We start from the raw sequence: 22,021 nt of genomic DNA on the forward strand, positions 1-22,021 counted from the left end.
GGCGGGGGTGTAGAACTTTATAATTTTGCATTTTGGACTTGATTGCCACATGTATACAAAGGTGTTAAGGTCAGTAAGAACAAATGAAGGTAGATCACTGGGAGGGTAAGCGGACAACCTAGGCTACAGGTGAGGGGCATATGGTGTCTAAGCTTAAACGCAGCCCGCCCAGCTCTTCCTACACACAGTCCCCACCTGCTGGTCTCAGGGTCCGTCCTAGGAACGAAGTGCTCCAGGGGTAGAACTACAGTTATAGGTGGGGAGAGAATGGGTTCAACAAAAGGAAGAATTTGGGGATGAATGTATCCCGAGCATGGTGCTGGAAGCTTTCTCTAATAAGCCTACAAAGGAGGTCAAAACGAGGTAGACTTGAAGTCCCATAAGGGACAACAGTACTCAAAACTCCAGGCCCAGCAGAGCATCAGGTGTGCAAGTGTTTGTTGCACGGATGAGGCCCAGAAGTTCCAAAAGCAACTCACGCTTCCTTGCAGCAGTGGTTGGAAGCAGTCTAGCCTAACGTAGTGTAGCAAAAGGAACAGAGACTTAGGGCCTGGGGGAGCCTGTTCACATCATTAACGTCTTTGAAATGGGAGCCACCATCCATCTCGGGTCACGGGATTAGACCAGTGTTCCCACCCCCCTTCCCGGACCCTCTTCTAAGACTTCTCTTCTTACTTTATTTCCCAGGTTCCAGTGTTCCCTATGTGCCAGCACTTCCTCTCGGCTCAGAGCTGCTCTGCAGGGCACAGGCTGGCATGCCCTTCACCACCAGCCCTGCTTCCTACCTTCTAGTAGACTCCAGGCTCACTCTTGACTAAGTACGGAGTTTTCTCCGTGGGGGGGGGCCTTCCAATCTCTCCTTATGGCAGGGCTGCTCTCGTTGCGTTCAGGAGGCGAGGACACCATGGGTACCGGCAGGCTTTATTGCAGGGGGAGGTATGGGCAAGGCTCAGGGAAAGCACAAACAGGCTGCCCTCTCTGGCATCCCCACCTCTAGAGTGAAGGTTGGACCTTCACAGCCAGACTGGAGAAGTGTCAGGGCGCCACCTGGTGGTGTGAGACACACTGGAAGGAAGGAGTTGGGGGCAGAGGTCTAGTGGCAATTTCCGTCTTGGGTGCCACACCCCAGTAACAGGATGAACCAGAAGAATAAGAGGGCCCCCAAACCTGGGGAGGCGATAGTCTTTGGGGTAACTACTTACGCCAGCTCTTCAGGGACCAGAAACATTGTGCCTCTGGCTAAAAGCGTAGACAATCCGTGTGTTTTGTCGTTTCTCACCTCAAAAGGGGATGAAGTCACAGGGAGCGGTGACTTGAGCAGACCCTCAATGAAAATGCAAACTGGGAAACAGGACAAGTGCCCAAGAAGGGAATCCTGACGGGTACAATGTGTAGTAGTGGCTTCAGCCTGGCAGCTGCACGGTGACCCCCGCTCAGACCCACGGAGTCTGCTCCCTTTTGCACACGGGCGGGCTTGCTAGGGTAGGGAGCTCTGTTCTGCTTTCAGAATTACTCTTAAGTGGCAGAGCTGTGCATTCCTCCCTTTTATTACGCTTATCCTTATTTTCCTCTCCCGCCTTCCTTCTGTTCTCCAGAGTCTGGAATCACAGATCATTCTGTCCCCCACCTCACTCCATGCCCACTACAGACTTTTCCCTGCTTCCCCAGCCTCCCCACGCCCTGCAGGAATAGCCTGGGAGGGGGGAAGAGGCCCACTAGTTGCACGCCTAAGATGACCAGGCAGGGCAGCCCTGGTTTGGGTCCACCGAGCCAGTATCCTGAGTCTCCAGAGGCGTCCCAAGAGGGGCACATGGCAGATAGTCCCAAGACCTTGCGGTCAGTTCGGCAGGTGATCGGGGGCTCCGAGCTAACACGGCAGGAGACACCCTTTGCAGGTCTGCAGTCAAGGTACAGGTGTCTGCCGAAGGCTGGACGGTGGCTGGGTGGAGGGGTCCGATCTGCCTGGTGGGGTGAGAGCTCCCCATCCTTCCCCTTCAGTAATGACCAGAAAGGGTCTCCGGGGCTGGCCGGGGGACGCCCAGGCCCAGCTGGGCAGTGGCGATGGTCACTTCTCGTGCCCAAGAGGGGCTTGTGCAGGAAAAGCAGCCGCCCTGTCTTCTTTGCCCGGGGGCCGCTGATTACGTGGGCCAGCTCCAGGTGCCAGGCAAAGGGAGGCGATCCAGACCAGTCCAGCAGCTTCCGTGGCCCGCTCTGCCCCTCTTACCCCACCAGTTTGCTCCACTGGGTAGTACTGAAGAAGGGGTGGGCCTTGAGCCTGTTGACACCGCCTCCTCCAGCGCCCAGGCGTCGCGCAGGATCAAACTGCAGCAGCTGCGGAGAAAGCCCAGCGGGCTTGGCAGACCCTTGTCGCTGAGGCATGGGTTGACCTCAGCGGGGGTGAGGTGGTCGGTCACCACTCCCAGCTGCCCGGCCCACGGAACCCCCAGTGGTACCCTGGGGACACTAGCGGTGTCTGGCCACCGGCATACGCCAATTTGCTGTCCCCATTCACCCTCCTGCACCCACATCAGACACCCACCGGTCATGCCAGGACTCTGCCCGCCCAGCACCCACCCTGGGGCCAGGAAGCTACCTCCTCTAGGCCGGCTGTGGCTCACCTCAGTCAGCAAGGAGGCCGCTGGGCGACTGAGCCACTCAGGCAGCTGGAGCTGGGTATGGGGCTGGATTCCCGAGGGGTGGCTCTGTGACAGTGCCTGGGAAGACACAGGGAGGGGTGCTCTGAGGAGACGACCCCAGGAACGTCTATACATCCCGGTGGCAGCCAGGACTTTACTTTCCCCTGGGCCATGTCCCACGGGGATGGGGATGGTAGTGGTCGCCTTCTGCTTTAGAGCTGCCCGGTGCCAGGCTGCGGAAGATGCCGGACATCCCTTATGCATGATTTCTACAGCAACCTTCAAAGTAAGTACTAGAATCCTCATTGAAAAGACAAGGAGCAGGCTCAGGGGGGTGAAGGGACTTCTGCTGGATTCGGGCTTTGAACCCAGCTCCTCCTGGCACCAAGCTTGCCAGAAGTTCTCAATCCTGGGTTGCCTTCAGGGTAGGCACTCTGTCAGGAGCGGCACTGGAACCGGTCTCCTTACAGAAGAAAGACCTCCAGAGCCGGCCACGGTATGCTGCCGTCAGGGCCGAGGCAGGACCTCTCTGCGTTCCAGAACGGTGCAGCTCTGGAGAGCGGAGCGGTCTTTCAGGGGTCAGAAATTGCTGCAAGAAGCAACCATGAGGAAGGCCAGGGGCCCTGGGCTAGAGAAGCATCGGGAGGCAGAGACCACCCCACTCTGGGGATACCTGCAGCCAGGACAGGCAGAGGCCCTGGCTGTGGGACAAAAGAGGGCACCAGGATGGACCTCAGGCCACACTCCATTCGCTCCTGTCATTCCCTGCTCAAACTGCGGTCTGGCTGCTCCCTTGCTGCCTGCCCTAACCAGCCCCAGTGTGATGCTGAGCTCATGGGGGAGGGCAGAGGCTGCCATCCTGAGCAAAGATGCCTGCAGGGGGTCTCTGAGCCTCTGGCTGACCCAGGCTGGACAGGACAGCTGCTGGCCTGGACGAAGCGGGCCGGCTCTCCTGTCCTTCAGCCAAGATCTGGGGGTTACAGCTCAGAAGGGTGCAAGTGGGGGGAATGGGCCGCGGGGGACAGAGACGCTCAGGGGATGATTCAGCAGCCTTCCAGGAAAGAAGAGTTGTGCCCAATCCTATCCTCCCTCCAGACCTACACCCAGGTGTTCTCCAGAAACCTTCCCTGGCCATCCCAACTCAACCCTCATGTACCTAAGTTGACAGTCTATTTCTAGCCACTAGCGTGGCAGGGGTGCTCAGTGTGTCTGTGACCTGGGTGGGAGTGACTTCCTAGGTCTCTCGTGGCCTGTGGGGGCAGGACATTGACCCGAGGGCCAGGTCCTAGAGAACCAGGTGGCCTCCACCCCAGCAAGGGCCCGTTGGACCAAGCCCGGCCCATCCTGTGCTCAGTGACACCCACCAGGGTTCCCCACCCTGCGTAGCTACTCACAGTTCCAGTCAGCAGTTCATACAGTAGAGACCCAAAGCTCCACCAGTCACAGGCTTCCGTCGGCTCAGAAATCCCACCCACCTCTGTGGGGATAAGAACACACATGTCCCAGCCTCACCCTAAAGGGCCGGTCCCCACTCGGCTCGTCCTACCCGGACACGGCCCCTTCCCTCTCATCCTCAGCCGCCCCGGCTCAACCCGCACAGGCACCGGAGATCTAGGGCCCCCGGCCCCTCCCTCCCTTCTTGCCTGGCGCACTGTAGAGATTGTCCAAAGCCTCCCTGCAGCAGTGGGGCTCTACCTCCGACCACTGGCCAAAATACGTGAGCCGGATGTGACCTTCTCGTCCAGTGCACGCAGGAATAACGGTGGACAAAAATTGTGGTTAGTCATCATTGAGCAGTTGGCATGGGGGAGGGGACTCCGGGGCTTCCCCCACCAGTCACAAAGCAGGAGCCAGGGGCTGCCCTGGGCGGAGACTCCCTAGGGCCTGGCCCCAGAAGGCCCAGAGACAACCAGGTGCTCCTAGGAGCTGCTGCCCCGGAGTCTGGGTTGGGCGAGGGCTCGTTTCCCAGGCTCAACATCGGCCAACCAGACCCGGTCAGAATCCTGTGTGAAAAGGCCAGGGGGAGGCAGAGGAAGCAGACAACCTCTGAGGTCCCCTCGACTTTGGGGAACTCCCCTTCTCTGTCTGGAGGCTCCGGGGCCCCCCTCTGAGAGGCCGGGTAGGTCTCCTCCTCCCCGGGCCGGGCACCTACCTGTCTGGTCCAGAAGCAGGTTCCGGGGATTGAGATCTCGGCACAGCACCCCTTGCTCGTGCAGCGCCTCCAGAGCCACCAGTGTCTCCGCGGCCCACTGCCTCACCTGCTCTTCGTTCACGTGCCAGGCGCCCCTGCTGAACCCGGGGTGGGCCCCGTCTGCTAAGGGGTGGCTCGGACTTTTGCCTCGTCTGCAGGCCCCCAGCACCCGGACAGCTCCCTGATGAACCCAAGGGAGCCCCCACGAGGGCCTCGTGTCCGAGCTCCAGCCGGGTCCCCGTCTGGCTTGGAGGTGCAGGCGGCCACTTGGGGCCCTCAGAAGGTCCGGGGGGCAGAAAGTTTGGGTCCTGGCTGAAGGGCTACCTGCAGCCTCTCTCTGGGGATCGATGGCTGGGGCCCCCCTGGCTTGGGGGAGGCTCTGAGAAGTCCGTGGAGGCTCCAGCAGGATTCTGTCCCGCAGGCGGGCGGGTCCCAGGGGGAGCAGTGCTGGGGTCTGGAGGCTGAGGGGCGAGTTGAGCGAAGCCTTCATCCTCTCTGGGCCGGAGCCAGACTTGAGCCCAGACGGTTGGGGGTGCTCCTTGGAGAGCAAGTGGGACCAGAGTGTGCCTCCTGGGCCGTGCAGAGGAGCAGCCAGCATGGGGACAGGGGAGAAGAAGAGTGTGGACACCAGGTCCCCAACTCCTGCCTCCCCCCGCATCCAGCATGAACCCTCTGCCTTCCACACCCTCACCTCTGCCCAGAATGCCCTCTGCTATACTACATGCCATGACCCATCCGGGTCCCTTATTAAAAAAAAAATCATCACGGCAATAGGTGACCCAAAAATATCTGCTCCGTGAACCAACTGCTGTCCTTATAGCTTCAGTGACCACCCTCCCACGTGGCCACGCCAAAGGAATGGGTGCAGACTAGAAAAATGAAAAGAGGCCAAGACTGGAGGAAATGGTGACAAAAGGGGACATCTGCATAAGTGCCCTCTCCCCGCCCAGGATGTGACCTCCTCAAGCCATCCCCTGTCCCCCTGGCACCGCGCACAGACCCACCACAACCTGATTCTGCCATCCTCCCCCCGGGAAGGCTGGGACCCGTGGTCTGTGCCACACGTCTGGTGCTTGGCGCCCCCTCCTCGTGCTTGGCGTCTTAAGGGGATAAAGAGGCCACGCCGAAGGCCCGGGCAGCTGACGGGGACCCTCAGGCCCCCTCACCTTGCACATGCTCCAGGTGCAGGAAGATGGAATCCTCGCTCATAAAGTACCGAAGCAGCTTAGTCATGTAGGGCACACCGTGCGGAATGATGGTCAGCCGCTCCCGGTTCGCCACGGGACACCTGGACAGGCTCTGGGGAGAGAGGAGGCAGGTCGGCGAGGGACAGACCAGAGGGTGCTCAGCTAGGGGACATCCTAGCCTGGCTTCAGGGGCAAACACGTAAGGGATAGGAGCCACCCTGAGTAGCAGCTGCCTCCCCCCAGTTCCTGACCCGGCCCTCACCCCTCTCTCTCTCCACCATGGAATCCAGGCCCTCCACCCTCCGGAACAAGGATGGGGTAGTATGTGTGTTTGTCTGGGAGGCGGGGGCCGTGCTCAGGGACAGAACAAGCAGCTTTTAGATTTGGAGGGAGCATGGTCCTCAGATACAGGTTCTGGGTAGGCGGCTCCCCAGAGGGTAGGTGAGGAAGTCCCAAGGGGAATACCGAACAGCAGGGGCCAAAGGAGCACCTGCCTTTACCACGAAGGTCCCTCCAGTCACTGGGTCCTGGACCAGCTGCACCTGCCAAAGTCCAGGAGGCACCGGTCAAGGCACATGGTAGTTCCTGGGGCTCCGTGGCCCGAGCCCCAGCCCCCCAGGTGCCTCCACCAAGGCTGACTCACTCTAGGGCAGACAGGGAAGGCAGGTTTTTGTGGTGGGGTGTGCTCCTGGCCACGCCCCCACCCCCAAGCGGACATCAGTCCTGTCCTGCTTTTCCACCTTTGTTTCCTGTGGCATCAACGCACCTGCCACCTCCTCCAGGGGCCAGCCCTCGGGTCAGGCCGGGACCCCGGATCTCCTCTCCAGAGCTCTCCGGGCCCACCCTCAGGGAGCTCTATCAACAGGGTCTAATTTCCTGTCTCCCCACTGGGCTGTGCGCAACGTGAGGGCAGGGAGCACACGCTGCCTGGCTCTGTGTGCCCAGAGTCCTACGCAGCGCAGGGGGACGGTAAGCACCCCCCACGTGCACAGGGAGTGATCCGTCCTGCAGGGCTTGAGGGTGTCACAGCAGGGCAGGACCTCAGAGCCAGTCACCTCTTCTGATCTCTTATTTTACAGGTGAAACAGCTGAGGCCGAGAACATAGCCCAAGGTCACCCATGAGCCAAGTCGGACCTGGGTTGGGGGGGGGGGGGGCACGCATATTTGGCATGCTCCTTTGGGTCCCTTCCCCCACCTGCCCCCAGTCCCCTTTTTAAAAACAGTCTTTCTCAGGGCGCCTGGGTGGCTCAGTCGGTTAAGCGGCCAGCGTAATGATCTGGCGGTTCGGGAGTTCGAGCCCCACGTCTGGCTCTCTGCTGTCAGCGCTGAGCCTGCTGGGGATCTTCCGTCCCCCTCTCTCTCGGCCCCTCCCCCACGTACAGGCACACGTGCTTTCTCTCTCTCTTAAAAATAAATAGACATTAAAAAAAACTGTTAAAAATCTACTCCCCTCAAAAAAAAAAAATAGCCTTGAAACTTCAAGATAGCCTTCCCTGGAGGCTATCTTTGGAGAGCAGCCCTCTCCTTCTGTTGCTTTTGGTCTAGGTAGTAATATGTCAATTGTTGGGTCAAGGTCTTGTTTGGAGCTGGGCCCTTGACTCATTTATGTGATGGGCAGGAGTGGGCCCCAGCCGGAGGAGACAGCAGGAGCATGTAGGGGCAGGAAGACAGAAGACACAGCCGGATGACGGGCACAGGGGAGTAAGACCAGCACCCAGATGCTGTGACTCCTTGGCTGTCTGTACCCGGCAGCCACTCCCTCTGGTGGCAGGTGGGCGTCCCCCAGCCCCACCCTGAGGAAGGCCAGGCCACTGGGCAGTCACAAAGGCCACAGCCTAGGACCGGGTGGGTTTAGATCCTGGGCAACTACACTGATTTTCTCATCTACCAAAAGGGCATTACAAATGCCCGCCTTCCCTCATCCCTGGTGGGTCGAAGCCGTAAACAGAAAGGCCCTCTGTGAATATAAAGCCAGGAGAATGCCAGTTAGCACATTTGCCACATCACCCTGCCTCGCTGAACCTCAGAAGTACCTCCTTTAGTCAGCGGGACGACTCAAGCATAACGTGCCCTCAATAATCTGTAGTAATTGTCACTGATAAGGTTGTAGGGAAACCCCACACTGGCTATAGAGCACTTCTTCTGTGCTAAGGGCTTTCTATAGGTTATTTAATTTTATTCCCACAGTCCTACCAGGTCAGCGTTATTAGTGACCCAGTTTATTGATGAACAAGTTGAGGTTCAGAGAGGTTTTGTTACCTATAGTCCCACCGCTAAACAGTAGTAGAGCCAGGATTTGAATGCAGGCAGGGCTGATCCCAGAGCCCCAGAGACTTAACTGCAATGGGGCACAGCCAGATGACCATGGCACCTGCCCTCCCCTCTGGGCCTCAGCTCCCCCATCATCAGTGCCCTTCCTGAGGCAGCAGTGACACACGCTTTCTGACCACCAGAGGTCTCTCCTCCAACAGCCAGAGGTGGAACCCAGCCTGGCCCCAGCTCCTTAACCAAACTGGTGCAGTGTTTGAAAAAGCAAGCAAGAAAACCCTGGGGTCATTTAGAGAATCGAGTTTCCCACAAGTACTGACACCCTGGATAATTCCCCACCGTCCCTTGCCAAGTGGGATTCCCTACCACCTTGTCCTGGCTAAAGTCCTCTCACACAGAGTCCAAAAAGGCAGCAGTGAAGGCTGGGGAAGCCAGATCTAAAACTTGATCAGGGGCGCCTAGGGGGCTCAGTTGGTTGAGAGTCCAACTCTTGACTTTGGCTCAGATCATGATCCCAGGGCCGTGGGATTGAGCCCTGCATCAGGCTCTGTGCCAAGCGCGGAGCCTACTTGGGCTTTGCTCTCTCTTACCCTCTGCCCCTCGTATATATGTATGTATGTATTACACACGCGCACACACACACACACCTACCTATCTAGAAAGAATTAGACCGAAATATTAATAGCAATTATCTCGGAGCTAGGCAGGATGATGAGGAATATATACATATATTGCCTTAGTTTAAAATAGCTCAGGGGCACCTGGGTGGCTCAGTCGGTTAAGCATCCGACTTCGGCTCAGGTCATGATCTCACGGCTCGTGAGTTCGAGCCCCACGTCGGGCTCTGTGCTGACAGTTCAAAGCCTGGAGCCCGCTTCAGATTCTGTGTCTCCCCCTCTCTCTGCCCCTCCCCTGCTCATGCTCTGTTTCTCTCTGTCTCAAAAATAAATAAAAACATTAACAACTTAAAAAAATAATAAAATAAAATAGCTCAAAAGTAGCAGGGGCATTTTCCCATTAAAGCCAGCAAACAAAAACACCCCCTTCCTCTTGTGCTCAGGGCTATAGGGGGACCAGAGCACTAGTCGCTCGACTTCTACGAGCCTCTGTTTCATTCTCGTAATTGCAAGACAACTATTTTAAGTTTATTTATTTATTTTGAGAGAGAAACAGAATGAGCTGGGGAGGGGCAGAGAGAGGAGACACAGGATCCGAAGTGGACTCTGTGCTGATAGCAGGGGGCCCAACGTGGGGCTCGAACTCACGAGCTGTGAGGCCATGGCCTGAGTCGAAGTCGGACGCTTAACCTACTGAGCCACCCAGGTGCCCCTGTAAGACAATTATTAAAAGGCAGCACCGTCCAATAGAACGTGAAGGAAATATATATCTGCACTGCCCAGTACAGAAACCAGTGAACATATGTAAGGCTATCAAGCCCTTGAGGTGTGGTTGGTATGAATAAGAAGGAGAATATTTAATTTTAACTTAAGTAGTGTTATGTGGCTAAGGACTACTGTATGAGGCTGTCCAGTATAGTGCTTTTTTTCCCCCAGGGTGACTGAAGGGGTTTAACGCAACAGTTTTGCAAATAAGAACTTGCCGTACTAATTAATGCCAGGCGACTATTGCTATTTGGAAGGTGGAGGGCAGTTCTGGGTGCCCTTTTCACCTTTCTATAAAGAGAATTTTTTTTTTTTTTTTCCAGGATACCCACGGAGTTCTTGGGACCTGGGACAATTAAAGCTCTGGTGAAACACATTAACCCTTTTTTTCAAAATGCCCAAAGTATCAAAATCCCAGGAAGAATCTCTCATGGGGCAAACAAGCCCAAAAGTTTCAAGCAGATTCTCAAACTCCAAGGCCCACAGGGGCTGGCCTGTGAACCAAGGGGACAGAGCAGGGACAGGAGCAAACCAGGGGACTGGTGTCCCAAAGAGCCAGCCCCTGGGGCGCCTGGATGGCTCAGCCGCTTAAGCATCTGACTCTTGATTTCGGCTCAGGTCATGATCTCACGGTTGTGAGATGGGGCTCCGTGAAGGATGGTGTGGAGTCTGCCTAAGATTCTCTCTCCCTCTCCCTCTCCCTCTGCCCCCTCTCCCACTCGTTCACGGCTCCTTCCTCGCTCTCAAAACAAAACAAACACAGGCAGTCTCCCCCACCGCTCCTGGCTGCCACGCGAGATTGTGAGCCAGCGTTTCCAAATCTTCCAATTTTGCAGGAGAAGCAGGAAATCTGGACTTCTATACGAAACCTGCCAATTTTTAAATGTTGGTAACTAATGATAACTCTAAAAAACACCCCTGTGTTTGAGCCAAAAAAACAAGAAGTGACTTGGATGGCCTTCTTTTTCTTCCCCATCCCTGGCTCCTAGAGGAGGCTCAGCAATTGTGTGGTGAGGTCTCTCAGGCCCCCCGTGCTCCCTGAGAGCAAACCCCCAGGTATTCTTTTTTTTTTTTTTTTTTTTAAACCCCCAGGTATTCTTATCAGAGGCCTATCTAGTCCCTGACCCACCTGCCTAGACGTTCCCAGCAAACCCTCTACCCCTGCCAGTACCTCTTTAGCCCCCAGGGGTCCCTAGGGACCCCCAGCCCAGTTAACCTAACAACTGGCCCTCCAGGCTTCGTGAGCAAGCCCTTTGCCACCCCCTGGCTCTGTGGACTGCTGGCCCGCGCTGCCCTCCCGCCCGGATGTGCCTGGGCAGCGCTGCAGAATGGAACGCATTGATAGCACATCCGGGCCCGGCTGCAGGGACCTGGGCCCAGTGGCCCTAACCTCTCTCCTAATTTGGGGAAGATGGTGTTCCTGACTTGGAAATGAAACCGGGAAAGGAAGCAGGATCTCAGGAGGGAGGTGGAGTAGGTAAGCCAGGTGCCCAAGAAAGGGTAAAAAAAAAGAAAGAAACTCAGCCTCAAGGCAGAATGGTTGGGCTTGGCCTTAGTTTGTGCTTTCCATCCACCCAGACACGGGCCTCAGAACACTGGATTCTGAAAATGCTTTGCATATGCGTGTCCGGGGGTTAAACAAATTCGGGAAATTCTATCATAGACCTCCTTCTTGGAAACTCATGGTATACACATTAGCATCCTAAAAGCTCTGCAAACTCCTAAAATTAAAAACAAAAAAACAAAACAAAAAACAAAACAAAACAAAAAAACAAAGTCATGTAACTTTAACTCACAAACTAACTTGTTTGACCTGGAACCCCCCTGTCCACAACACCTGTAGTTCAGTAGGATCCCACAGGGGGAAAAGGTGGTGGCAGTCACCTCCCAGCCCCTCTGTGGGAGCGGCTGTGCTTGGCTGGGGCCACACAGACTAGTGCTGTTGGAGGGAAGGCATATGGAAGCTGGCCGGGCCTTGGCTGACAGACTGGGGCCTGTTCCAGGGACCTGGGAGGAGCAGCTGGGGGACGGCTGGGGGACGGGAAGCCTGCACGCCCCATCCCCCTCGCTCTTGTCACTAGCATTTACAGCCATCAAACACGTATCAAAAATTTTAGTGTGTGCCAGGCCTTTCCCAAAAATTATTTTAGTTCCCACATGCCCCCTTGAGGGCTGGAATCTTACCCCACTTACACATGATGAAACCAACGGGAGGGGAAGGGGTTCACTGTGGCCATGCCGTGCACTGAGCAGATGTCCTTTGTGGGCTCCCAGGCCCGGCAAAATCCCCAAATCCCCGGAGGAGTATTTCAACTCCAGATTCCTGGGCTCAACCCTGGAGATTCTGACTCAATAGGCTTGCGGTGGGGCCCAGGCATCTCTTTTCAGGAAGCTTCTCAGGTGATTCCGATGAAGGGTGGTGTTGAGAACAAGCCCTTTAGCAACTACTCAGGTGTTGCCTGGGTCCGGCGGAGGGCAGTTGAATATTGGTTCAGATCTCATGTGACCCCACTGTCTGTCCTTCCGAGTCCCCCACTCTAATGACTGTCCCGCGTACAGGCTGGGATGTCAGCTCCTACCTTCCTACCTGCCCCCCAGTTAAGGCAAAGGGCCTCAGATGGGGTCAGCACGAGGGTGGGGGGTTCCAGGAGGGAAAGGGCAGAGCTGCCGAGGCCCCTCTGGGAGCTGGGACCCTCTGCAGGGCAGGCTTCTGGACTGGAGTGCATCCACCACAGGAACCCCTCAGCTACCCCTGGTGGGGAGACCCTGGCCTCGGCCTGGGGCACAGAGTGAGGAGGAAGGGGAGTGAGCAGGGCTGTGCATGCTGGGAGAGCTCCCTGCCGGCAGCTTGTCCTGGGGCTTCTGTCTTGAATCTCTGAGGGTGTGGCTTTCAGTCTGAGCCAAGGGCTGTGGAAAAGGGACTGTCTGCCTCTTCTGTTCCCAATTTTCTCTCCAGGACCTGACTGATGTGTGCCGGGGTGGGAGAAGGGTGGGGAACCACTGGACACAGCTGCTCTCCTCCCCTCGGACCCTCTGATCCCTTTCGGGCCCCTTCTGGAAGAGTGGGGGTAGCTGTTCTCTCTACCCACCCACCACCCCCATCTGCATAGACCGCCTCCTCCCCACCTGCAGCACCCCACTGTGGCTGTCCGCTCACTCACCTTCTCGATGACCCCGACCACCCTGCAGCCCCTCAGCTGCTCCAGGGCAGAGCTCAGTGTGCGGATGGGCCGGAGCCTCAGGCTGCTGAAACCCTGCGGAGGAGGGAGACAGACCACACAGCCTCAGGGCCCAGCCCCCCTCAGGCACTGCGTTCTCACCAGGCCCTCCTCCAGCTGCCAGGACAGCTGCGGGCACAAGGGGCAGAACCAGGGTACAAGCAGTGCCCCCCCCCCCCGCCCACCTCACGGGGAGCGGAGAAGCCGGCCCGACTGGCAGAGGCCCACACCTGCCCAGGGTGGTCACCCCATCCTCGACACTAGGCCCCCAGGCAGCCCTCCTCCAAGACCCAGGGGGTTCTCAGGCTTCAGAAACCCTGTGTAGGAAGGAAGCCCCATCCATAGGAGGCAGGTGCTCCCAGGGAGGGGGAGAAAGCCTGGGACCGTGTGGGTCTCAGGGAACAGGCCTCGAGGAACAAGGCATGCGGCCCAGGCACCTGTGCTGGGGAAAAGCAGCCGAATAAGACGCAGAAGAGAAAAAACATTTACAATACTGCAGTGTATTTATCGAAGAAAATCCAAGTATATAAGTGGACCCACGCAGTTCAAACCTGTTTCGTTCAAGGGTCAGCTGCACTCACTGCAGCTCAAACACAGCTCAGTTCAAGCTCAAACAGATGTGGGAGACTTTGAGTGTGTGTGTGTGTTTTTACCCCGTGTGGGGGTGAGACTGGCCTGGAGATGATTCACTAAGTGTTTGAAGGGAGCTAGGAGTGTGTGGGAGACAGAGGAAGCCTGGGGAGAACCTGGCATGCACAGCCACCTGCCCTGCCCTGCCCTGCAGCCGGGGATGTGAGGTGACAGCCATCTGGCCCTGGCCGGAGGGGGCCGGGGGCGTGGCTCAGCTCTCTCTCTCCAGGGCCCTCAGGCCTTTGGGGAGCAGTCCCCCTCACCGTGCCAGGGCTTGCTCCTCCTCCCAGAGTCCTCTGCAGGTGGCAGTTGAAGATCTCCTCGGCCCGCCGCAGATACTTGGTAATTTTCAGCTTCACAGCCTCGCGTCGCTCCTTGTTGGGGTCGACTGTGGGACAATGGGGTCACCGGGACCCACCCCGGCCTTGGAGGGCTGGGGTTCTGGCTCCCTCTGCCCAACCCCTGCCCTCCACAGGACAGAATGCCTACTTGGGAGGCCGGCCGCAGACTGTTCCCCAGCCCTTGTCCGGGTGGGAGACGGGCAGGTGGGGAGCGGAAGATGGGGGGAGAGGCTGGGAACCATGGTCACCCTCAGCCTACTGCACTTCACAGTTGGCACTCACCACCTCGCTGGCTGCTGTCACACCCCCGGAAAGAACAGACTGGGGATTTCCGCATCCGTTTTCAGAGAAAGGAGACAGAAGCTCCCAGAGAACGTCCCTCTGTCACCTCTGGTGCCCAGTGTGAAAAGGCCAGAGTGGGGACTGGGATTGGAGGACAAACTAATTCACTGGGCAGTCTGAAGCTCAGGAACTGGGGGTCTCTTTGGCAGGGGGCGGGGTAGGAAGACTGAAGCAGGGCCCGACTCCCACCCCCAGCCTGACCACCCTCAGGGATCTCAACCTGGCCACAGGGCCAGCCTCTCCCCCCGGCTTGAAAATGCCTCACTTCGCCCCAAACAGGTTGCTCTCTCTGGAGGACCACCTGGGTTTGGCTGGACAACATACCTACTGTTCTTCAGTGCTCAGATGAAAGTTTTGACTTCTAGAAAATACCCTATGCTAGCCCAGCCTGGCCTCAATTTCTCTCTTCCCTCCCCTCACTTCCTCCTCATTGCTCTTCCCACCTGAGATCATAATTATTAATTGTCATATGTATCCTCCTCCCCCAGAGGGCAGGAGCCTGACACTACTCCAGGGACAGGCGCTGGGTCAAGCACCCAGCCTCTGGAGCCCAGACTCTTCAAACCTCAGCTTGCCACTTGATAGCTATGGAACCTTAGGCAAGTTACTTCACTGCCTGATGCCTCAGTTTTCTCATCTGGAAAATAGGAAAGAGGGCGCCTGGGTGGCTCGGTCGGTTGAGCTTCAGACTTTGGCTCAGGTCATGATCTCGCGGTCTGTGAGTTCGAGCCCCGCATCAGGCTCTGTGCTGACAGCTCAGAGCCTGGAGCCTGCTTCAGATTCTGTGTCTCCCTCTCTCTCTGACCCTCCCCTGTTCATGCTCTGTCTCTCTCTGTCTCAAAAATAAGTAAACATTTTTAAAAAATTAAAAAAAAAAGAAAATAGGAATAAAAATAGTTCCTATAGGGGTGCCGGTTAAGCATCCGACCCTTGATTTTGGCTCAGGTCATGATCTCATGGTTCCTGAGTTGGAGCCCCGCATTGGGCTCTGCACTGACAGTGCAGGACCTGCTTGGGATTCTCTCTCTCTCTCTCTCTCTCTCTCTCTGCCCCTCCTCCACTCACGTTCTCAAAAAACAAAACAAAACAAACCTTAACAAAAAATTTTAAGTTTTTCTTTTTTAATGTTTATTTATTTTTGAGACAGAGACAGAGTGTGAGCAGGGGAGGGGCAGAGAGAGAGGGAGACTCAGAATCCGAAGCAGGCTCCAGGCTGCGAGCCGTCAGCACAGAGCCCGACTCGGGGCTCAAACCCACGAACCGTGAGATCATAACCTGAGCTGAAGTTGGCCGCTTAGCCAACTGAGCCACCCAGATGCCCCAAAACTTTAAAAAATATTTTTTAATTAATAAAAAAAATAGTTCCTATATACTTGGAACTACAACAACATATATAGTAATTTCTGTTACCGTGAGGCTCAAATGAATTAATACAGGGAAAGCCCTTAGACCAGTGTCTGGTATATAGGAACTGCTCAATAAACGCCAGCTGTTAATACTGTCCTTCCCTTGTGCTCGCTTCGGCAGTACATATACTAAAATACTGTCCTTCCCTTGCGGCGCCTGGGTGGCTCAGTCAGTTAAGCGTCCGATTTCGGCTCAGGTCACGATCTCGCGGTCTGTGAGTTCGAGCCCCGCGTCGGGCTCTGGGCTGATGGCTCAGAGCCTGGAGCCTGCTTCCGATTCTGTGTCTCCCTCTCTCTCTGCTCCTCCCCCGTTCATGTTCTGTCTCTCTCTCTCTCTCTCAAAAATAAATAAACATTAAAAAAAAAAAAAAAAAAAAAAAAGACTGTCCTTCCCAGCAGGGCCAGCCTAGAGCCCTGTTCACTCAGCACAGATGGACAGAGCTCGGGGCAAGCCCTAAGCTGGCCCTTCCCCACTGGCCCTCGTCCCTGCCCAGCCCAGCCCTCACCGTGCACGCCTCGCAGCAGGACGTCCACGCCGTTCTGGTAGTGGTTGAAGGCGGCCTCGTAGTCCTCGCTGACGTCACGCTCCAGGGCCAGCCGGATCTGTGTGGCTGCATCTACTAGGTAGTCACGTTTGGTCACGTCCGGGGCCCCGGGAGCCACCAGGCTGCGAATCTGCTCCAGGTACACACGGGCCTGGGACCGTGCGCGGGAGCAAGGCTCAGGCTCCAGGCCTGGGCCAGGAGGGCACTCGCAGGCCACCAGGCTCATGGCTGTTGTCCTGCAGCGGTGACCTGAAATAAACAGATGCTTTAGGGAGGCCCCAGCTGGGAACAACACCCCATCTGGCTCCTGATTTCCTCCACTGAAAATTGGGAGACTAAGGGCTGGAGGGATCAGAGCTAATGTGGGTAACATCCCTCCACCGAGCCAGACCTTTTGTAAACGGTAATAATAATAGAATAATAACCTGCGCAGGGCTCTTCCTTTCCATTCACATTCAGATCAGCAGATATTTTTTGAGGACTGAGAGAACTGAGGGCATTTGTGATCCAGAGTTGCCCTCAGAGTTGTCTCCACAGACAAACTAGCATCTACTACACGGTAAACATATGATGGCCACACACTGAGGCTGTTCCTCACACTGTTCCCTCCATCCTGCCTGTTCTCCTGCTCACACTCCGCCTACAGGAATCTCATTTATCCTTCAGGGTTCGGTGGTGGCACTTCTCTGAACAGAATAAATGGCCCCCGCTTTATTTATTTCCTTTGGTGCCAAGGTCAGCCAAGTGAAAACTCCCCACCTACACACGCACAGAGTTAGGCACAAGGCCTGGCCTTAAAGCCTGTGGGCCAATGAAATGACTGAGTGGCAGATTCTGGATGGAGTTAGAGGAAGGAGGATAGGATCAACCCAGCCCTAGGGAGGGGGTGGCCCTGTCCTCCAGGCTCTGAGTAGGCCAGGGAGGCCACGTGGCCTCCAAGTACCTGACAGCAGCTCCTCCCTGAGCAGTGTGTGACACGAGTGGCCAAAGGGATAGGAGCAGTGGCTTCAGGAAAGGAAAGGGCTCAGAGAGAAGCCAGCAGGGATGCCTCTGCCCCCTACTGCAGCCTCAGCGGCACCTGTGCTCTCTCAGGGCCCATTGGGAAGGGCAGGGCCTGCACTTCCAGGTCTAGGCCACTTGTGCCTCTGTAGAGTGAGGGAACAGATAGAACAGGACGGGGAGTGGGGCGGGGAGGGAAACCCACACCCTCAAGCCAGCGGGGCCTGAACCAAGGCTAGGCCGCAGCGCCGGCGGGGGGGGGGGGGGGGGGGGGGCGGTGGAGAGAAGGAGGGAGGGAAGCCGCACTCTCCTTGCTCCGCCCTGCCACCGAGAACATACAGCCCTGAGGCCTGTCTTCGGGGGTACCGAGGCCGATGGGCTGGGCTGCTCAAGCCGGGCCCCGGCCTCAGAGGGCCACCCTGCCGGGCTCTGTCCTGCCCTGCGGGGCAGGGGTGCGGGGCCGCGCCTGGACACGGGAAGCGGCGCGCCCAGCCTGAGAGTCCCGGCGCGCAAGGTGCGCCGCGCCGCGCGGTCGGGCAGAGGAAAGCGGGCCGGGGGAGTGAGAGGAGGGGACACCGTCGCCTGGAGGACCGGGGGATGGAGGAGGAGCCGGACAAACCCCGTACCTGCCCGAGCCAGGAGCTCGGTCCGCGCGGCCAGACCTAGCCCTGCCGCCACCGCCCCTTCACTCCGGCGGGCGACCGTGAACCACCCGCGGCCGCCTTGCGCCCTCCAGCCAGGTGCAGGGGTCTGGCCGGGTGCAGCCTGGCCATTGGCTGCAGATGAGCTCATCCTCTAGCGTGTTAGAATAAACCACCAATCAGCACCTGGCTCCGTTTCTGCCGGCTCTTAAAGCCCCAGTGTCTGGTGAAGAGGGGCGCTGGGAGAGGGAGTGAAGATGGGGGACGGAGGTGGGGGGCGGGGAGGCGATTTAAGAGAGTATTGCGGGGGAGGGGGTTCATAATCACCCAGGGTTGTGGGAGGGCCTGCTTCAGAACTCTAGGCGGGCTAGAAAACGCGCATGCCACTTCCGGGACTTTTCTCTTGATTTCATTCATTCAACTATTCGATACTTTTGTATTGAGCCACTACTATGCGGGAGGAAAGGGATGCTGAGATACAGCGCTGGAATAGTCAGTCTCTGCTCGCGTCTTCAAGGGATTTACAGTCTAGGGAGGGACACAGATTAAAGAACTAAAGAATACAGTTGATATTTCATTCCAGTTGTGATCAGAGCTGTATGAAAGAAGCACCACAGGGCCTATGAGACTTATAACAAGAGGAATAAGCTGGTCTGGGGGTGAGAAGGCTTTCTGGAGGAAGTTATATCTGAAGTGGGCATACAGACCTCGCCTGCACCCCAATGCTGCCTGGACTCATACTGTCCTTACTTAGGGCACTTGCTCTCCCCCACATACCTTACCATACAGTTCCCCTTTCCTGAATCCCCACACCTCCTCCCCTATCCTCACTCTCAGCCAGAGGCATGCTTCTTCCTTCCCTTGAAAACACTGGGGTTCTCTTCTCTTGCTTGCTATCTGCCCACCTGCCAGGTCTGCACCCACATACTGCCTTCCGACCTCTTCCCACAGATGACCTGTCTGTGCCCTATCAAAAGCCAGCCTTCCCCCTGGGATCAACCCTGTCCCATCACCTACTCAAGGACACGGCTGCAGCAATTCTCCCCTCTCTCTCCTGCATCAATTTTTGACTCCCATTGAATCATTCCCATCGGATACAAGCATAATGCTGAGTCTCCCATTTTAAGAGCAAGGTGAGAAAACACAACAAAATAAAACCACTCTTGGCCTCACTTCTCCCTCTATCTACCACCCCAGGTTTGCAGCAGAGCTCCTTGAAAAAGAGGTCTGTGCTCACTGTCTCCTGTTCTTCTGCTCTTCCTTGAACCTGGTCCGATGGGGCTTTCTTCTTCAACATTCCTCTGAAATTGTTCTCAGTCAAGTTACCAATGACCTATTTGTTGCTAAACCAAATGGTCTTGGTCCTCACCTTTCTTGACCTCTCAGGAGCATCCAACCCAGGTGATCATCCCTTTTTCCCCAGGCTTCTGGACCCACACTCTCTTGGTTGCTCCTGTCTCACTTCCCAGTCTCCTTTGATGGCTCTTCTCCTCCTCTCCAGCTTCTGATGTTATAGCAGCCCAGAGTTCAGTCCTTAATGTCTTCCTTCCCTCTATCCTTACTCTCTTGATGAGGACTGCACTTAGTCTCACGGTTTAAACAGTATCCTTCCACATGCTGATGATTCTGTATATCTCTTCTGTATCTCTTAGCCTTCACCTTTCTAACAGACTTACATAGTTCATAGTCTAATAAAACCTCTCAAATTCAACAAGTCCAGAACTAAAGCCTTAAAACAGAGCCCACATTTTGGAGACACCGTTTGCAAATCATTTATCTGATAAAGGTCTAGCATCCAGAATATATAAAGAACGCTACTCTTCAACAGTAAAAAGACAAATAATCCGATTTAAAACGCACAAAGGGTTTGAGCAGACCCTTCTTCAGAGAAGATATACAAACGGCCAGTAAGCACTTGAGAGGATCCTCAATATCATTAGCCATTAGGGGGATACAAATTAAAACCACAGTGAGATACTATTTCACACCCACAAGGATGGCTATAATAAAAAATATGGATGATAACAAGTGTTGGCAAGGATCTGGGGAGGTTGGAACTATCATAACATTGCTGGTCAGAGTGCAGTGCAGTTCCTATGGCAAGCAATTTGATAGTTCTTTAAAAAGAGTTACCCTGGGGCGCCTGGGTGGCTCAGTCGGTTAAGCATCCGACTTCAGCTCAGGTCACAATCTCACGGTCTGTGAGTTCGAGCCCCGCGTCGGGCTCTGGGCTGACGGCTCGGAGCCTGGAGCCTGCTTCCGACTCTGTGTCTCCCTCTCTCTCTCTGCCCCTCCCCCGTTCATGCTCTGTCTCTCTCTGTCTCAAAAGTAAATAAATGTTAAAAAAAAAATTAAAAAAAAAAAAAGAGTTACCCTATGACTGAGCAATCTACTCATAGACCTACTTATACTGAAGAAAATTAAACACATATGACCACGTGGAAACTTACACATGAATGTTTATAGTGGCATCGTTCATAATAGGCAAAAAGTGGAAATAATCCAAACATCCATCAACTGATGAATAAACAAAACATGATATATCCATAAAATGGAATACTGTTCAGCCATAAAAAATAATGAAGTGCTGATAGGTGGGTGAACCATGAAAACATTACACTGAGTAAAAGAAAGCAGGCCCAAAAGACCACAAATTATATGATTCCATTTGCATAAATTTCGGGAATAGGCAAATCCAAAGGCACAGTTCAGGGAACGGGGATTGGGAAGTAGCTAAAGAATATGGATTCTTTTCAGGATCAACAAATGTTCTGGAATTAGATAATGTGATGGTTGCACAACTTGGAAATATACTAAAACCTGCCAAATTCACATTTTAGAGAAGAGAATTTTAGAGTGGCCCAGTCGGTTAAGCGTCTGACTCTTGAGTTCGGCTCAGGTCATGACCTCACAGGTCCTGGGTTCCAACTCTGCATCGGGCTCTATACTGACGGTGTCTGCTGGGGATTCTCTCTCTTGCTCTCTCTCTGCCCCTCCCTCTTTTGCACTGGCTCCTGCAGGCTCTCTTTCTCTTTCTCTCTCAAAAGTAAATAAAGAAATAAATGTTAAAACCAAATTTTAAGAGGTGAATTTTATGGTATGTGAATTATATCTCAATAAAAAGTTATCATGGAAAAAAACCCCACAAAAAACCTGAACGCTTGATCCGCCCCAACCTGAAACCTCCATCTAAAGTGTCTTCCAGCTCCATCCTTCCAAATGCTCAGGCCAAAAATTTTGGAGCCATCCTGGCTTCTCCTATTTTCTCACACTCTACATACAATCCACTAGAATATCATACTGGTGTTTCCCGTAAAATATATCCAGCCTCTGAGCTCTTCTCACCCCCTCTACTTCTCACCTCCACCTCCACTCGTACGACTTTCCGTAGGGGCATCTTCATTTCATACCTGATCTACTCTTGGAGGTGCCTCCTGTCTTCCTGTTTCTACCTTTGCCACCCTGAAGGCAGTTCTTACCATCTCTGTGTCAGGGGATCCTTTCAAAGCACAAGTCAGATTCTGTCCCTCTTCTGCTCAAAAGTCTGCGAGGGCTCCCATCCGTATACTGAGAAAAACTCAAAGTCTCTACCATGACCTCCAAGGCTCTCACGGTCACCCTTCTCCATTTTTTCTCCAGCTTCGTCTCCTTCCAGCCTCACTCAATACCAGCCACTCAAGCTTCCTCACTGCTTCTGGAACACCCCTGGCAGCTCCCATCCCGGAGACTTCGCCTTGAAGCTGCCCTCTTCCTGGAATAGTCGGCCTCTAGATATCTGGCTGGTAAACCCTAGACTTGCTTCCAGTCATTGCCCTGATGGTCACTTTCTTGAGAGACCTACTCTGACTACACCCTCCTAACACCCCATCTCTCTTACCCGTCTCTGCTTCTTTTCCATTGTACTCAACCCCGTGAGCTTGCAATATCATTTACTTACTCATTCTTCTATGTTTATTTTGTTTCCTTACCCCAATACGATCCACACAGGCAAGGGCCATTATCTGCTTTGTTCACCGACTTATCCCAAGTGGCGAGAACTATATCTGGTACACAGTATTGCTCAATAAATACTTGCTGAATAAATGAATGGGCTCTGAAGGACGAGAAAGAATTAACCAGAAAAAGTGTTTGGAGAAGGCAGCGGAGAAGAATGTTCTGGGCAGGGAAACAGTGTATATAAATGCCTTAACAAATTAAGGGAGAGAAATAACATGTGTACCTCAAACAAATGGCG

At 54.9% G+C, this 22,021-nt stretch overlaps 1 protein-coding gene across 2 annotated transcripts; it reads right to left on the reverse strand.

Moving 5' to 3' along the window:
- Positions 1 to 905: 905 nt before the first annotated feature.
- RPS6KL1 (ribosomal protein S6 kinase like 1) lies at positions 906 to 17,910 on the reverse strand. Of its 2 annotated transcripts, none has more exons than XM_058739692.1 (11): positions 17,773 to 17,910; positions 16,109 to 16,396; positions 13,777 to 13,901; positions 12,827 to 12,919; positions 6,509 to 6,556; positions 5,994 to 6,126; positions 4,789 to 5,397; positions 4,280 to 4,369; positions 4,031 to 4,113; positions 2,619 to 2,714; positions 906 to 2,370 (listed from the first exon to the last, which is right to left on the reverse strand). In XM_058739692.1, exons 2-11 carry the CDS (start codon positions 16,371 to 16,373, stop codon positions 2,221 to 2,223), a joined length of 1,692 nt encoding a protein of 563 aa, XP_058595675.1. In that variant the 5' UTR covers positions 16,374 to 16,396; positions 17,773 to 17,910; the 3' UTR covers positions 906 to 2,220. The 2 variants fall into 2 exon arrangements, with proteins under 2 accessions (XP_058595675.1, XP_058595676.1); XM_058739693.1 differs by having other exon boundaries at positions 906 to 2,331; positions 17,773 to 17,908.
- Between the last annotated feature and the right edge of the window lie 4,111 nt (positions 17,911 to 22,021).

This window comes from Neofelis nebulosa, chromosome 7 (genome assembly GCF_028018385.1).
Source record: "Neofelis nebulosa isolate mNeoNeb1 chromosome 7, mNeoNeb1.pri, whole genome shotgun sequence".
Classification (NCBI taxonomy): Eukaryota; Metazoa; Chordata; class Mammalia; order Carnivora; family Felidae; genus Neofelis; species Neofelis nebulosa.

Excerpts from the sequence above, each read along its gene's own strand:
- RPS6KL1 (XM_058739692.1), bottom strand. The coding sequence starts at position 16,373 with ATGAGCCTGGTGGCCTGCGAGTGCCCTCCTGGCCCAGGCCTGGAGCCT. Across the intron at positions 12,920-13,776 it reads GAGGAGCAAGCCCTGGCACG|GGTTTCAGCAGCCTGAGGCT; the intron begins GTGAGGGGGACT and ends CCTCCTCCGCAG. Across the intron at positions 6,557-12,826 it reads TGGTCGGGGTCATCGAGAAG|GTGCAGCTGGTCCAGGACCC; the intron begins GTGAGTGAGCGG and ends GGACTTTGGCAG.